General features: G+C 37.7%; 3 protein-coding genes across 3 annotated transcripts in view; 2 read left to right on the top strand and 1 right to left on the bottom strand.

The window, feature by feature from the left end:
- LOC113037269 (deleted in malignant brain tumors 1 protein-like) overlaps positions 1 to 2,524 on the top strand; it is a 55,194-nt gene extending 52,670 nt beyond the window's left edge. Inside the window, 4 exon segments of the mRNA XM_026194171.1 lie at positions 45 to 380; positions 472 to 579; positions 1,542 to 1,626; positions 1,749 to 2,524. Coding sequence (XP_026049956.1) covers positions 45 to 380; positions 472 to 579; positions 1,542 to 1,626; positions 1,749 to 1,896 — 677 coding nt within the window. The 3' untranslated portion in view covers positions 1,897 to 2,524.
- A 2,149-nt stretch (positions 2,525 to 4,673) lies between these two features.
- On the top strand, positions 4,674 to 7,047 carry LOC113006627 (SH3 domain-binding glutamic acid-rich-like protein 3). The gene is made up of 3 exons (XM_026142698.1): positions 4,674 to 4,846; positions 5,073 to 5,240; positions 6,801 to 7,047. Exons 1-3 carry the CDS (start codon positions 4,802 to 4,804, stop codon positions 6,861 to 6,863), a joined length of 276 nt encoding a protein of 91 aa, XP_025998483.1. The 5' UTR covers positions 4,674 to 4,801; the 3' UTR covers positions 6,864 to 7,047.
- Positions 7,048 to 7,054: 7 nt separating this feature from the next.
- On the bottom strand, positions 7,055 to 16,992 carry LOC113006626 (deleted in malignant brain tumors 1 protein-like). Its single transcript, XM_026142697.1, has 13 exons — positions 16,883 to 16,992; positions 16,736 to 16,813; positions 16,430 to 16,456; positions 15,998 to 16,309; positions 13,874 to 14,164; positions 13,459 to 13,773; positions 13,091 to 13,378; positions 11,788 to 12,102; positions 11,247 to 11,546; positions 9,840 to 10,139; positions 9,332 to 9,646; positions 8,395 to 8,703; positions 7,055 to 8,296 (listed from the first exon to the last, which is right to left on the bottom strand). The coding sequence occupies exons 2-13, from the start codon at positions 16,785 to 16,787 to the stop codon at positions 7,995 to 7,997; spliced, it is 3,126 nt and encodes a 1,041-aa protein (XP_025998482.1). The 5' UTR covers positions 16,788 to 16,813; positions 16,883 to 16,992; the 3' UTR covers positions 7,055 to 7,994.
- Positions 16,993 to 17,751: the final 759 nt, after the last annotated feature.

The following is a 17,751-nucleotide window of genomic DNA, read 5'->3' as shown; positions in this document are numbered from 1 at the left end:
TTGACTTTTTCTAATATATATTTATATATTTATATTGTTTGCAGTTAAACTGGAAAAACCCAGCATCTCCCTGGTGTCCCCCCATGCAATGGTGGTCTACAGTCCCGACAAAGTATCAGTCACCCGAGGCAGCACCTTCTCCGTCACTTGTTCTATTCATTCCATTTACTCTAGAGGTTTCTTCAGTTTGACAAATTTAAACACGAACAATACTGAAACAATGTCAGCATTTGGCTACTCAGTCTTATACCTGGCCACTTTTGAGCTCCCTTCAGTAGATTTTAAAGACCAAGGATCGTACACGTGTCACTACAGCGTTAACATCTCTGCAATGTCCTTCTCTTCTGCTCCTTCAAGGAACCTTTATATCTCCGTTACCTGTAAGATCTGAAATTGAAAACAATAAATATATATTACTTTATATAGTATTTATATGGTTATTGTTGTGTCTAACTCTTTTTATTCTTACAGCAAGCTCATCTTCTTCAGTTGTCGCAGCTGTTGTGGGTGTGCTAGTAGTTTTGCTACTCCTCGTGGTTATTATTTTCCTGGTCTGGAGAAGGAAGTGGGGGGTTTCTGGTAAGAAACAGTTTTTATAACTCCATTATCCTCTTTTTTATGATACATATTGTCTTTGAAAGTGCTCTAAACTATTTTGATGTTATCAATGGACAAATCTACTATGCATAACGTATGAGGTGGCACTTGTAGAGATGAATGTACTCATTATTATTTAGGTATTTTAAAGCAACTTTGGAGTCCTTGTTTTGATTTTATAAACACCAGCATTATTCTCTGGTAAACCCACTGAAATCTTTCAATTGAGCAGTGCTCAGTCACATCAAACTGGTTAAGGAACTACTTTACTACTAAACCTTTTCAACTTTATTTCAGAAAATTCACTAAATTGTACCTTTGGGATTAATAACTCATAAAAAGTTATAATATCAACAATACCTTCACTTTTCTCAATCACATCTTTAAGGCAGAAAACTGTGAGAAGAGTACGCAAAGTGAAACACTGAAAAGACACAATACACACACAGCTTACTTTTTGTGATTTAAATATCGACATGGCTTAACATGACATATTTTGTAGTTTAGCTGAGGTTGTAGTTAGATCATTTTAAGATCTGATAAAGACTGGATTATTTCCATTATGTCTTGACAAGTAAAACCTTTGAACTAAAAGAAGGTGCACTTTCTTTTTCACATGACTGTAAGTGGCAATATGTTGGCTGTCTCACCTTCATCATTTGTTAGAGAAATTTATATTTACCGTACTTTCCAGACCAGTTGGTGTGATATGCATAACTCCTGAGAGTGAATTTACACTGAAACAACAGAATCTCATAACCAGTGCATTGTTGCTCACTGTCTTCTTGAGGTGTAACTGAGCAACTGATTACACTGTTATCAACTTTATTTCTTTATAATGTCAGTGTTGATCCTCAGCAGCACCTTGAATCAGTTCATTGGTTCACTCCAATGTTTAAAAAAAAGGACTGCTAACGTTATGGTGATGTTTGCTCCAATTTCAGAAGTCATTGTTCAGTTTAGTAACAGATTTGGAGCAGCAATAAAACAAGAAATGGAGGACAAAACCACTGTAGCCCTTGATGAAAGGTAAGGGGAAAAAATGAAACATGCATTTCAAACATGCACAAATATTTTGAATTTAAGAAAGTTTAAAAAATATATGATATGATTATAATTGCCAATTTTGTGCTCTTTGTTCTCTCCTTCAGAGAGAGGAATAACCAACTGTATGAGCCATGCACTCCCGGCCCAGAACAGAGTAAAACTGATGCAGATACTGATAGCAATGCTGAGAGAGCACCCGAAGACCTGGCTGGAAAAGTGTGTTATGAGCTTGAACCTCTTGTTGTTTCATGATAACATGTATGAAAACATAACCTCAGTAATGTGGTTTTAGTAAATATAAAGAGGAGTATAACAGTAGGCTAAAAAGCAGAACTTTAGTGAAATATTTGCAAAAAGTTTCATTTCTCTTTTGACATCTAAACCACATCCATAGTGATGTTGCAATGACCTACTCTGAACCATAGTTTTCAACGCAACAGCAAAGTGACTACCAAACTATTTCAGATCAGCAAAATAAACACTTTCATTCTGTGTGAAGTTGCTCTTTAGGACTGTTTAAGGATTGTCGGTTTTTTTAATTCTTTTTTCAACAAATAATTCATAAATCTTCAGACTTTGTTTCATTAAACCTGAGCTGTTTCCAGTCTTTTAAGAGAACTTTAAATGATTTGTTTAAAATAACATGTATGCTTATCCTGTCAGAGTATTCCTCTTTCATGCAAAAGTCTTTTTCACGTGTTTTTATTTGGTAATTTTTGTCTGCACTGAGTGATTCTCACACTTCAAGGTTCAAGGACTTTTACGAAGATGCCTATTATGAATATCTTGTTTGACTTTAACACTGACTATATTTCATGATGAGTTGCTTTTTCTTCTTAATCTTTTCTGGTATAAGAATAAATATGTACTTCATATACAACATGGGTCATTTGTTATACATGGTCCATTTGCACATCATAATTTAATTATCATAATCACAGATTAAATATATACGTTATAGAGGTCCTTCAAGTATCAAAGAGTATCAAAACTGACTATATCAATAGCATATCATTAGTCGATACTGGAAAAATATATAACTTACACATTTCATTAAATATAAATATTTAGGTTGTACATAACTTTTGTGTAAAATTCTCATTGTAATTTAAAAATATCTCAGTAGACCTTTGGTCAAAATACATTTGTAGATTAAATAAGCTACATAAAGTACAATATATTTAGATTAACAAAATTTAAAGTGTCAAATGGAGAAGTCTGAAGAAGTCAGTTTGATAAGTGACGAAATGTTTCTCCCACTGAAAATGCCTCGGTATTTACTGGGATTTAATTACCTGGAGGATTGAGCATGCATCAAGACATTTTGGATTTTAGTTTTTAAAGAACATTTTTTTTATTTTGCAATTTTTTTAATGGTGTTTATTCCTGTTTTCCTTCTCTGGGAATAAACCTTTACTGATTGGACCTGCTGAGTCTGTGCCCTGGGTTCTGATTCGCTTGCTCCCCCTTGTGTTAAAGAACCTCCTGGTGTGACATTTAGGCCCACCAGCTTTAGTGTCTACGTACACACTGTACTGCCAAGTATTCAGTCACCTGTCCAAATCATTGAATTCAGGTGTTTCAAACACTTCCATGGCCAGAGGTGAATAAAATCAAGCACCTAGGAATGCACATTGCTTCTACAAAGATTTGTGAAAGAATGGGTGTGAATGAGCTCGGTGCAACAAGTCCATTCATGGAATTTCCTCACTACTAAATATTCCATTCAACTGCTAGTGGTATTATAACAAAGTGGAAGTGATTACAGCAATTAAATTAGGCCATATAAAATCAGAGAGTGGGGTCAGTGGATGCTGAAGTGCACAGAGGTCCCCATTTTTCTGCAGAGTCAATCACTACAGACCTCCAAAGTTCATGTGGCCTTGAGATTAGATCAAGAACATTGCTTAGAAAGTCCCATGGCGTGGGTTTCCATGGTCGAGCTGCACCCACGCTACATATCACCAAGTGAAATGCAAAGCGTCGGTTGCAGTGGTTTAAAGCAGCTCACCGTTGAACTCTAGAGCAGTGGAGATGTGTTCTCTGGAGGGACACTTCTACGTCTGGCAAACCAATGGACGAGTCTGGGTTTGACACTTCCCAGGAGAATGGTACTTGTCAAATTGTGCCGAGTGTAAGTTTTGTTGAGTGGGGTTGTTGGTCGAGTTGGTTGGCTCCTTAGTTCCAGTGAAAGGAACTCCTAATGCTTCAGCAAACCAAGACATTTTGGGACTGTGTAATCCTCCCAACTTTGAGGAAAAAGTTTGTGGATGGCCTCTTCCTGTTCCAACATGACTGCACACCAGTGCACAAAGCAAGGTCCGTAAAGACATGGATGAGTAAGTATATGAAGTCAAAGGCTTCATATGTGTGTATAGTTTTCTAGTTGATTAACAATTGTTTTGGGTAAACTCACAAGTGTCCTAGTGACAACCAAGGTGAGCATGCATACAGGGCTAAATGAAATCCTGGCAACTTTTTGTCTGTTATTTAGTGCTTTTACTTTACAAGCCAAAATTTGTCTGTAACACAACTTACGCAGTTGTGTAAAAGGTACAATAGTTACCTGTGAACTTTGATGAAATGAAAGTGCCTAAGGAAATGTAGCAATGTGGTTATCTATCAATCTATGTGTGTGTATACATGTTTAGACATCTTTATGAGGACGGGAAATTGGCTTGCCACTATACTTGTAGGGGGACAAAATGCCTGTCAGTTTGAAGGCATTTTTGAGGCTCAAAATGTAGCTTTAGTGTCAGGGTTACAATTAGTTTATTGTTAGGTTTAGGCTAAGGGTTAGGGCAACACATTCATTCTTGATGGTTACGGTTAGGGTAACCGGCTAGGGAAAGCATTATGTTAAATAGATGTCCTCACTAAGATATGAAATAGAGTGTGTGTGTTTGTGTACTTGACTGGTTTCACAACTGAAGTAGACAGGCCACAACTCGAAGTGCACTCAGTCCTGTAGGTGTGTCCTTGCAGACAGGTAAGAGTTGTCCAAACCTGTTTACTTTGTGTGTGGTTGCGCCAGCAGTGCCTGCATATCTAGCACAGGATCACTCTGTGACTTTCCACTTCTCTCTGCGCTTCTGTCATTCCCACTCTGTCATTCAGTGTTTTTCTGTATTGGACTATTCCTGTTAATATAGCAGAAATGCCAGTCAAAGTGTTTTTTACAAGTGTGAGTGGTTCTACACAGGTACAGTACACAATCTTACTTGTCTTGTTCTTTTATTTTTAGCCGGTGATTAATATATATCACTGATACTATCAAAATATTGTGAGATGTGTGTAAAGTATTTACTTTTATAGACAATCTTACTGCTCTCTATGCACAACTCAGCAACTTTTATTATACAAGAAAACTTTTTATAACAAGTCACACAGCTATTAGTCTTGATAACGGATTAAATATGCCTTTTCAGATTAAGAAGAACCAAGAGAGAGTCTTTTCTATCTTAAACGCCAAGAAGATCCCCTTTCAACCTGTGGACATTTCTCAGAGTTCTGATGATAAGGATTTAATGAGGCAGGGAGCAGGAGATCCGACCGCGCTTCCTCCACAAATATTCAATGGAGACGTCTACTGTGGAGTAAGTCTCATAGAATAACTAATAATAAGCTGAACCTGCGATTCAAAACTTAAAATTATGATCAGATGTGTTTTATTTACACGCTTGCTGATGTCGTCACACAAAAAAAGAATAGAAACCATGTGGTTAGTCTAAGGCGTGGACACAGTTTTAAAATCAATATTTACACTGTATGCTAACTACTGGTTGTTCACACAGTTAAGCCAGGGGACAGAAATACATGGAGAAATGCATACATACCAATACTTTGACTTGTACACTCCCTGTTCATTCAATCACTCATCAGATTTCAGCCTTCCAGTTAGACTTAGTGAGACAAACTATTTGCTTGCAGAGTATTCCTTTCATCCTTCCAACTTACAAATGGTATATATACAGTTATATCAGAAAACTGAAAGATAGGAGGAAAGAACCTGATTGGCAGCTTTTGATACAGACATTTATGTACCCACAAGTAATGAAGCATGTTAACGTTTTGCCATAGCAAACTTTAGTTTGTGTAATACTTTAGTTAAGGACCGAATATCTCCAAAACATTGAAACCTTTTAACTGCACTATAGACTGTGTTCAATTTACTTTTTATAACAGATAAAGACTACAAGCATGCAAACAATGAATATTGCCAAAAATACCTGAAGACCCAACCCATCAAAAATAGCCAGAAAATTAAGATTTTTTTGGAACTGAGATGTTTATTAACCCATATAACAAAGGCAATTTTTTTTTCCTATGTCATGTTGTGTATGATATATTTTTTTATTATATATTTATTATATATTTTCTGAATCACATTTGATACATTGGCAACTTTTTGTTAACAACAATGTTACTTTTAGTTAAAAAAAAAGAGTTTTGTCCATAATATTTTGAAATTATGGCAAGTATTGATCGTGTTGATGAGATAGAGGTCTCAGACACTCATGAATCGAATATAATACCAAGGGCATTATAGGGTTAAAGCTCAAAAAATGCTGTGGTACAAAGACAACATCAGAAAGAGGTGTGAAACAGTCCAGATAGTCTTTCCCAAAGATATTAATTATTTGACAGCAGTAAGCCAATCAGCCACAGCAGAAGCTGTTTTAAGATTTCAACTTTTTCCTGCCACAAAGCATCTTAATATTGTTTGTTTTTCTCATTCTCTTAAATCTGCCATTTTTTCCTTTTTTATTATCCAGTGCAAGAACAAATTCAACTGAAAGAATTGGGCTATAAAGAAATGCAAAGAAAGATAAAACAAGAAACCCTTATTGGATTAAAAAATGCGTACCCAACAGTAGGGTGCTGTTTTGCGTGTTCATGTGCAGTTGAGTTGTGTTTTTAATGGTTTGTGTCTTTTTGTGGGTTGTGAACATGAACATATGCTTACCCCAGTAAGCATAACTGTAGCTAATGGTGATCTCAGTTATCTGAATGTCTGGCTTGTTGTGTTGTATGTCATATTGGACAAATGTACAGTACACAGTGCAATATTTTTAAATAGGTTAATAATGCCTTTGTACTAATAGTGTTTTCACTCTGTTTCTCGGAATCCATCATGCATGTCTTCTCTTTTACAGGACATCAGTGCATTTGACAATGCAATAGAGATGGAACAATTGGAGGACTTCCTTAAGCTCTGAAAGGAACAGTGACAACAACTACATTGCCATAACCAACTAAACCTGTTAAAGAGGTGTTTTTTGTTCTTTTTCTTACTTTGTTTTTACACACACTTGTGTGATAATATATCATGTATTCAAGTTTCCTCAGAGCTAGTCCTAGAAATGCAGTTTTTTTTTAAATAAAAAAATGCTCAGAATAGAATTGCAAATGGCCTTCAGTGACATTTTTTATTTGTGAAGTTTATGTGAGACCACATCCTCTGTTCTCTTCGTGTAACACCTTCTGTGGGATTACTTGCATAGTAGCATTCAAGCTGTTGGTGTCCACTTATGCCTTCTTGTTCCAGTAGCCCACTATTGTGTGCTGTGCAGATGCCTCTGATGCTATGCTGGTCCTCATCCCCACAACACATGACCAGCACACCCTCTTTTTACGCATAAAGACACGATGATAAAAACAATCCTCTGGTTCTTGACAGGTCTTTGATAAACACAACCTTGGCTGAACAACTATACATGGCATATTACAATGTGTTTCATTTATTTAACAGGAGCTAACCTTCCAATGTGGCTGAATTAAAACAAGTTTGAAAGAAGAGTGGACCAAAATGGCTCCACAGTAAAGTGAAACACTCATCACCAGTGAGTGATGCAGAAGCAGTGTCCACAACTTACTGCTTCCATGTGGTGCTAATCAAATGCACTTGATTAACTTATTATCAGCAAGAAAAGAAGAAATAACAACGATATAAATGGTTTATATTACATTGATATTAAGAGTCTTTGAAGGAACTGAATTGAAGGATTTTTTGGCGATGCTAACGCTGTAGAGACAGGCATACTCTCCGTGCTGTTCATGACTTATTGCAGCGAGCTCAAAATTGGCCAGGTAGAAGGCTGAGTGGCCAAATGCTGACTTTGATTCAGTAGTGTTTGTGTTTAAATGTATGAAATAGAAGATGCCTCTAGGGTATATAGAATGAACAGAGCAAGTGACAGTGAGGGTGCTGCCTCGAGAGACAGAAATTGTGTCAGGATTGGTGAGTTCCATTGCATTGGGGGACATCAGGGAGATGTTGGGTTTTTCCACTTTAACTGCAAACAACAATTTCCGATAATTGTGCAAAACAGAGGAAACAATGCACAAAATTACTGACCTACAACGGAAAGGTCAGCAGGATTTCCTTGAGGATAGTAGATGACTTCACTGGCCAACACCTTTTGATATTCACAGTAGTATGAACCCTTCTGACTAAAGTCCACTTTAGGGAAGACAAAGGTTGCAGATGCATGATCTGAGAATTTTTCCATTTGAAATGACCCTTGGGTTTTTTTCAGGAGAAATCTCCCACCCATGCGTTCTGTTACTAGCGTGCAGGTAATTTCAACTTTGTCACCCCACTTAACCTCTGCAGCAGGACTTATTGTGATTTTGGGCTTCTGTTGACCACCTGAAGCAGATAATAAATGGTTTTTGTGTAACAGCCAAAACAACTTTCTCAGGAGCAATGAGATAATTTGTCAGTTCAAAATGAGCTATATCTCTTACCTAAGCAGATAACGCTGGCATCTTCATCGTGCCCACAGTTATTTTCTCCAAATCCATCGTGTGAACAATGAGTAAGTGCAGACTCTTGGCCTGAGCATGCCACATTATCCAGCCATACTGGACCAGAGCCTCTACCAAAATGGGCACTTAGAGGTGCTGAAATGGCATGACCGCAATCAAGCTGTCTGCATACCACATCAGCATCGCTCATTTCCCAATCGTCATCACACACAGTTCCCCACTGTCCTTTATAGAAGACCTCCACTCTGCCGGAGCATTCAACTGAGCCATCCACCAACCGGACTTGTGCTGCATAACAGAGCAGAAAGAGTGAATACAAGTACAATGGAAAGTCCTTAAAACAACCAAAAAGAAGACAAAACTATAAAAGGACTTGAAAGGATTCTTCTCTATATATTTTACAAAATGTTTGTATTAATGCATAAAAAACAAATACCAAAATATAATATTAATTGGATATTATATCGTTTATTAGTCCATTATGTTAGGCAAAAGGAGTATTGCAACAACTGTTTCAAGTCATGGGAAATATGACGTTTTCGCTTTTTAATGGATGAAGTCCATACTACTCAAGTCTATGTAAGATAAATAACTAGTAAGCTAGCTGAGCTTAGCTTAGCTATAAAGAAAGCATTACCTAGACTGGCTTTGTCTAACAGTGACCTCTACAGCTTTCTGTTTGGCAATACGTAGCAAGCAATAGGCAAAACAGTTGCTGGCTAATCCTACTCCCTAAGCCAGATAGGTGTAAAAAAAAATGTACATTTTCTAAAGAAAAAAAACAAAAACGCGAAAAGAAAATAATTTTGTTAAACATTAATCTGCACATGGCTGACCAAATTAAATACGACAGTTTTACAATCCAGTGTTATAATTTGGAAATTTATGAAACCAACTTTGATATAAAAGGCCTTACCAGCACAGAGAACACCGGCATCATGTTCATGCCCACAGTCTTCTCTTGTAAAACCCTTCACCGAGCATTCTTGAAGAGAAGTCACGCTGTGGAAACAAGAAGTGCTAGCCTCCACCACTGACCCACTGCCTTGGCCAAAAAAAGCAGCACCAGGAGCATTCACGGCGCGTCCACACTCCAGCAGCTCGCACACCACTCCAGCTTTACTTAGAGTCCAGTCTGTGTCACATACTGCGTGCCACTGCTCGCCGTGACGTACCTCCACTCTCCCAGAGCACTCATCAGTACTGTTAACCAACCGCACTGCCAAGCTCCCTGTGAAGTAAACAAAAAATATAGCCACAGGTATATAAGAATATTCTTTTTTAAACTGTGACGTACTTAGTTATATTATACATTATTTAAATTCAGAAGACAATATCTTAAAAAGTAAGCAAAAGAAGAAGAAGAAGCAGAAGAAGAAGCTGCCAAAATTACATTTTGGCATTTTATTTTTGCTTCTTCTTACCTGTGCAGGAAACACCGGCAACTACAGTTGTGTCACAGGTTCTGTCCAGACCTGGTCTTTGTGGACACTGATTCAATGTAGGCTCCTTTCCATTGCATTCAATTTGATCATTCCAGGTCTGTCCTGTACCAGGGCCAAGTTGAATAAGCTTATGAGGACTCCCACAGTCCAACTGTCTGCACACCACTGCTGCATCATTCATGTCCCAGGATTCAGCACACACAGTCCCCCACTGGCCTTTGTCATAAATCTCTACTCTTCCATCACAACGAGTGGATCCACCGGTTAATCTCACGTTTCCTGGAAATGATAGCTGTTATATTAATGTACATGAAATACAACTTGACCCACACTGTATATAGTGCACTGTATGACTTTTTTTTGGTTTTGAACTAGGGATGTACTGCTGACTGATTAAGTGGTTAATATTTTTGTGTTGCATCACATTAATTTTGTGCTGGATCCAAACAGCAGTGGACAGTCGAAGCACGTAAAACATCTTTTATGTTGAAAATGTAGCCATACTGTAATATATCGACATGTATGTGATATCTGTAGAAGTTGGTCCAATGGAAATGACAGTTGAGAGAGGAACTCTATGAATGAGTGTGCTTGTTTGATACAAGGAGGACCTGTGGTTACTGGGCTTCTATGTTTTCATTCATGTTTACAGACATTACAGTTATCGTTATGCTTGGCTAGCAAGGCTAAATCCTTTTTTTGGTTTGTGGTTGCCATGCTGAGGAAGATGATCAAATTTGAAGCTTGGAGAAATTTTTCCATTCTTCTGACTGGTGGTTGTCAATAAAGCCAGTCAAAAGCCAGAGTGATGCTATTGGTATTATTGATATATGACGTTAGTTTTGTATATACACAGTGTCTTAGTGTTTGATTATTTTTAGTGACTGTGCTTGTGAAATCTTGATACTTTTGCTTCATGTCTGAGTAGGATGAATTTTTGTGTGGTATGTCGGGACTAAGCCTACTGAGCTTTTGACAGTATACGCAAAAACATAGCACACCTTAAAAACTCAGTATATAAGACTCTTGGAAAGTCTTCAGTTTTTGTGCCTTCTAATCTAACCTTTTAGTTGAACATAGTTTCCATATTTATTCTAGATACTCCATATCTAGATTGGTACCTGACAAATCACTGCTTGGGGTTTCATTGCATAATTATAAATCGGGTGTTTTGCATGAACACGGTGTTTCACTAAATCACTGGTCTTTTTTCTAAAGTTAGTCCAGTTTTCTGCATTTGTTCATGTAACTTGAAGCCCTTCTACCAATATTTAAAGGTTGTGTGAAAGGGCCAGAAACAATTTAAATCTTAGTTTTTTTAAAGAAGAATATAATGGATTCATTTTCTTTTTGAAAGTCTAATTTCAATTTGACATCAGACTTTACCTGAGCATACCACAGAGGCATCTTCAGTACCATCGGTGATAGATCTGGTATGGTCTCTAAACGTGCACTGCGTGAGAGAACTCTCTCTGCCGTTACAGCGAATCTCGTACCCTCTCAGATCTCGACCTTTACCAAATGACTCTGAGATCTTGACAGGATCTCCACAGTTCATCTCTCTGCACACCACAGCAGCTTCATTCATTCCCCAGTTAACATTAAATGCTTGTGACCAGTGTTCCCCATGGTGGACCTCCACTCTTCCTGAGCACAGGTCAGTCCCATTGATTAGTCGAATGGCAGCTACAAAGCACAGTAGAGAAAAAATATCAGCAATTCGTTGGTGTTCATCTGAAAGAATTGTATTAATTGAAGCTTCATCTGATATTGGTGTTGCAGAAATAACTGCTATGTAATCAATAACTGAACATTTTTTGGAGTACAAATATCCAAAGAAAATGCTACATCCAGAACTTTTTGGGATCTAAAGGTAAAAAAAAAAAAAAAAAGACACTTTGTGAAATGAAACATCAATAGTTTGTACCTGAACAAATCACTCCTGCATCTTCATCATGACCACAGTTATTCTCTCCAAAGGAGCGATGACTGCATTGCCCAAGAGACGTCTCATTACCCAGACAGTTGACATTATCCAGCCAGATCACTCCTTGTCCTTCACCAAAGAAGGCACCAGGTTTAACTCTCTGAGGTGTTCCACAGTCCATGGCTCTGCACACCACCTCAGCCTCTCTTAAGTCCCAGTCATCATCACACACTGTTCCCCACTGGCCGTCATGCAGAATCTCCACTCGGCCAGAGCATCGGTCAATGCCGTTCACAAGCCTTAGCGGTGGTTGACCTGAGGGCACACGTTAAACAAATAACAATAAATATTATAAGCTGTTGCTTTTCTTTGTTTTTTTTAAGGTTGTCATCAATTTTAAAATTTGTTGTAACAGATTTCTTTATTTATTCATTTTTGGCGTCTTGGGGACAGCAGAAACTAGCTTTACAGCAGCATGTTGTGTAGCTTCATATCTATCCATCACACATGAGCAGACTACATGGCTGAGAGCCTGATTCAGAAATCAGTGTTGGCAATGGGAGTAGAACTCAAAGATTAAGAAGTGTTGCCCAATACTTTTCGCCATTTAGTGTATATCATGTAACAATCAGAGTTTGTGGATATAAATAAGACGTTAATGTCTTGAAAGATAATGCTTTTATAACAAGCTCTAGGTGCATAAAGGCAAAAAACAGGTCATTTTAGTCCATTGCTAGTTGGTTCCAGCCTGATGGTGTCATAATGTCAGGAGTAACTGAGATTGTGTAGATATAAATTACGTATTACTGTGGTGAAATAAAACTATACCTGTTGCAGGCAGGCAAACATTAAAAATAGGTCATTTTAACATGTTGCTAGGTGGTTGCCAGGCTACATAGTGATATAATAATATCTGATATAGATAAGAAACTTCAAAGTCTTAAGCTATGCCACGTTTAGTTGCTCAGCTCCTAATTGTAAAGAAGTAGTTGGTGGACAACAAAACAGACAGAAACACAGAGAATGCAGAAATGGCTTTATGAAGCCTTTATAAAAAAAAGTTAAAGTGCAAAACTGTAACCCATTCTATTGTCTTTGACTTGTGAGTGTCTGTCAGTAGACTGAGCCTTCAGGATTTTAGTTTAAATGCTTTTGATGAGCCTCAGACCTTTAAACACATTCACAAGTACATATTAAGTAAAAGAAATACTCCACATGAGCCAACCTTTTCTTTTAAAAGTTGTCCAAACATGACATTTGCTATTTTTGGAAAGCAGGATTGCAGCATGTCTGTATCTTTTACCTGCACATGCGAGAGATACACCTTCACATGACCCTCTGTGTTCTTGCAGTTGACACTGGCTGATAGAGTTCACATTATCAGAGCATCTACTTGTGAGCCCTCGCAGTGAGCTGTCACCAAAGTAGGTGTCTTTGGAATTTTTTGGAGCTCCACAGTCGAGCTCCTTGCATATGACTGTAGCTTCTTTAAGACCCCGGTTATTACTACAAAGTTTCCCCCATTGGCCATCATGGAAAACCTCCACTCTGCCAGAACAAGTGTCACTCCCATTTATCAATCTGACTGTCTCTGCAAAGCAAAATTTGGCATCATTGGGATTGTCATTAAAACTCAGTTTTGAGAAACAAACAGAACAGAGCCTGTGTTACCTGAGCACACAAGACCAGCATCTTCATTGTGGTCACAGACATGTTCTTCAAAATCTTTGTGAGGGCAGTCAGCGAGTAACATTTCATGACCAGTGCACTCCATCTCATCCAACCAAACCTGACCCTGGCCTCTCCCAAAGTAAGCCTTGTACTTGACTGAGAGAACATTCCCACAGTTCATCTCTTGACAAGCTACAGCTGCATCTTGCATCCCCCATTTGTCATCACAAACTGTTCCCCATTGTCCTTTATAGTAGATTTCAACTCTACCAGAGCAGCGATTAGTCCCATTCACCAGCCGAATGGGTTGACTGTCTGTTAAGAAAAAAAAAAAAGTTAGGGGCATGGTTTTTCTTTCAGAAAGGGACAATCTAACAGTGTCAGTTTTACTGGCCATGTACCATGGCCAACTTACTTGCACAGACAACAGTAGCATCAACACAGCTTTCTCTGAAATCTTTAAGTTTGCACTGTGAGATTGAGTTCTCATTTCCAGAGCAAGTGGTTTTGATGGCAGACAGTTCATGTGCTTCTCCAAAATATGGTGTTTCATTCTGACCGAGAGGATCGCCGCAGCCGGCTTCTCTGCATGCCACCTGAGCTGCTTCCTTGCCCCAGTCATTGCAAACTCTTTTCCACTGACCCTTGTGGTAGACTTCCACTCTGCCATTACAACGAGTGGTTCCTTTCTCAAACCGCACATGTTCTGCAAATGATGTGGATATTAAACGTAATAAAATAATAATGTGTTTCATAAATAATAATACAATCAGCCAGTGTGTCTGTATTTCCCATAGTTTATATACAATAATACTACTAATTCTAGTGAAGATTTTAACTTTGTCAGAACCAAATTGGAAGAAACTGGCATCTAAAGCATATTACCAAAAGAAAACAAAAGAATGCCTTGGTGCATGCTTAATCATCCGTAAGTAAGTAAATCCCAAAAGGTTTATTCTGTTCATCTGGACGTAACGTTTTCAGTGGGAGAAACGTTTCCTCACTAATCGAAGTGACTTCTTCAGTCTCAGCTGACTGCAGGTCTCCCCAACCTTATAAACAGTATATTTGAACAATAACTGAAACCAGCTTACTGAATGAACAATGGGCTGTGAGGTCAGTTCTTTGATCATTAATATGCAAATTGTCATGATCATTGATCAACAACAACTGGTCAAAGACAACTGATCAATGGCCATAAGTAGCATTCACAGAGAGTTGGGGAATGGCTGCAATCACAGTGCTTTAAGATGGTGAAAGATGCACCCTTAGGCCCCCACCTCGATTCAGAGATGGTCTTTCCCTTTTCACGTAAATGGACTCCTTGACTCCTCGCTCCAATCAGCGTTCCTCCACGATGTGTACATCCTCATCATTGAAAGAGTGTCCACTGGCCTGCAGCGAACTGAGACTGAAGAGGTCACTTGGATGAGTGACAAAACATTTCTCCCACTAAAAACGCTACGTGCAGATGAACAAAATCAACGTTTTGGGAAAGCAAAAGAATGTTAAAGGTCAATTGGAGAAATTAATACTGCTCTCATAAGTATCTGCTGATACCCTCAAGACTAGGAGAATGCTCTTGCCAGTAAAAAAAAAATCTGTCTTCCACTATCTCAAAAGCTCAAGTTTACTTCTCGAGAAGCCAAACTGTTAATTTACCTGTTTTTAATTGATATTAAATTCTTGATAATGCACAAAATAATTGTTTGTAATCAAAGCTAAACTTTTAATGTATCAAGAGTCATACACTGCAAATTGTTTTCAACAGGACTGTGTGCGTAATGTTTGATCAAAATGTTTTTTAGTGTCTGGGCAAGATAAACATACTAATTAATATATCTTAGCACAGTTTAAATACACTTTTTAAATATACTGACTCATGCATAAAAGTATGTGACATCATTTTTCTTTCCACAATAGAAGGAGCAAAAACGAAATTAAATCATAAGACATGTACGTTATCTTTAAATGCTATATGTATAGCACATTTTCTTCTTGCTTCTTTCAAGAAGAACAAATGTGACTCCATGATGGCTGTTCTCAAAGCCTAACAATTGTGGAAATGTTGCAGCAATGAGAAACCTAAACCACATAACATGGTGAGCTAACATAAATGCTGTGTTAGCTGGTTTTCTCTTAGGTTTTTTTTTTTTTTTTTTTGGTTTTCTTTGGTTTTCTCTTAGGTTGTACAGGATTTCTCAACTTCAACAACAGTTCCACATTTTACGAAAAGGGGCAGTTTTGACATCTTGCTGATGTGAATGAATTCTGCCTGACTTCTGATAACTTTAACTGTTAATGCAGTGCTAGCTTAGCTTGGCAGAAAGACTGGAAAATGGTAGAATGTGACAAAAAAAATCCACCTACCTAACCTAAACATGTTGCATTTGTTAAAGTGATATTATATTGGACTGAGAAAGCTGTTAACATGTGGCAGCAAAAAAATAAATGTCTTAGCACATTTTCTCGAAGAAAAGGTTTTCTATGAAGGTTTGTGAGGGAAAACAAAAATATGTCAAACATCATTGGGGCTTACCTGAGCAGACCACTCCTGCATCTTCATTGTGGCCACAGTTATTTACCCCAAACGGTTTGTGCTGACACTGAAGGATGGAAGACTCGTGCCCAGTACACTGTACGTCATCCAACCAGATCTCATCCTTTCCCTGTCCAAAGAAGGCGTCTTTTTTAGCCTCGATAGCTGTCCCACAGCTTAACTCTCGACACACCACCTCAGCGTTAGCAATGCTCCACTGATCGTGACAGACAGTTCCCCAACTGCCTTTGTGGAAGACCTCCACTCTGCCAGAGCAACGCGAAGGTCCGACCAGCCTAATATTCTCACATTCTGGATATGAAAAAAACAAAACCACAAAGGATGCACAATGTGTAACCTTGTCCTCAACCACATTTCACAATTTTTATCTTTTTAATGTAGAAATCAAAGTCTCATGAGTTACTTACTGACCTGTAAACTGCAGGAAACTCAACAGGCCTGCAGCAAAAATACATATCGCAAAAGTGATCTGATTAAGCCTGACAGCCCAGAGGTTTAGATATAAAACAGCATTCTTAAGTTAAAAGCCTTCACTGTAGTCAATAATTTGTCAAATATTTTACAAATCGGGAACATAAGAGGGTCCCGGATCATTTTAAATTCATCCGTTAAAAAATGTTTAACACTTTTCAATCATCTAAGAATATATCTCACTACACTCAAGAAAACACACGTCCACATGAAGTCAAACTGAGACAAAAGCCTCCAGTAACTCACCAAGAGACAAGTGAAAAAGAAAATGTCGTTTTTCATCAAAAATGAGGATCATATTGTGTCTTCAGTGTTGGCCAGTCACTGTAAAATAATACCATAATACCTTAGTCATTTTGTTTTCACCAAAAGGTGTTTATATAGGCCTCTTACCTTTTTAAATCCTGCAAGACTGCTGCGCTAACAGAAGGACCTCAGAGTCTTTAATAAAAACGTTCTCATGTTCCCCAAGAACAGATCCAGTAACTATTTTAAATGAAAAGGTCCACCTGTATTGGACTGCAACCTGGACACATGTTGACTTTTTGATCAATCATTAAAGATGAGACGATGAGAGGGTTTTATCTTTTTTTTCCACAACGCCTGTGGAAATATTTAAAAGAAAAAGAAAACATTTAACTTAACTTATTAATGGAAGAAGATTGATGTCATTTTAGTAGAAAAAAACCCCCAAATTGGGCCATGAGTTTTCTTCAGAATTCATGCTGTTTTTCTCAAAACGGGATGTTTTGAGAAAAGTCAAGCAGAGATCCTGTATGAATAATATGACCACTTCTGCTTTTCCTCTTGTTACATGTCAGGAAGAAAGAAAAGCCTTTAAGAGAAAGCTACTCTTTTTTGGGTTTTAGATGGTTTACATTTTATGTATTTGTGTAACAGTAAAATTTAAAATAACTTATTATGACATTTGGCAAATCAGACCATTTATTCTTCTTGCAGTGAGCATATGTCCGCATATGAAACTATGCTGTATTTCCTTATGTTTCTATATTGTATATTATTTTAACACACAGTGATACTACACTTCAAAACTGAGCATGTTCAATAGGCTTATGGGATTGAATTAATAGGAAATAAAAACAAAGTTGTTAATTTATCCAACTTTCTAATATTGTATCATCAGCAAGGTATCTATGGAACTCCAAAGTGTTCAAAATTAAATAAATAAATAGGTCAAGATGAAATAAATAACTATGTGAATAAATAAGACACAGATATGTAATGTGAGAATGATATTGTGA

The sequence above is a fragment of the Astatotilapia calliptera genome, chromosome 15, assembly GCF_900246225.1.
Source record: "Astatotilapia calliptera chromosome 15, fAstCal1.2, whole genome shotgun sequence".
Lineage (NCBI taxonomy): Eukaryota > Metazoa > Chordata > Actinopteri > Cichliformes > Cichlidae > Astatotilapia > Astatotilapia calliptera.
Note: the sequence above shows the minus strand (reverse complement) of the source record. Positions and strands in the feature narration are given on the sequence as shown.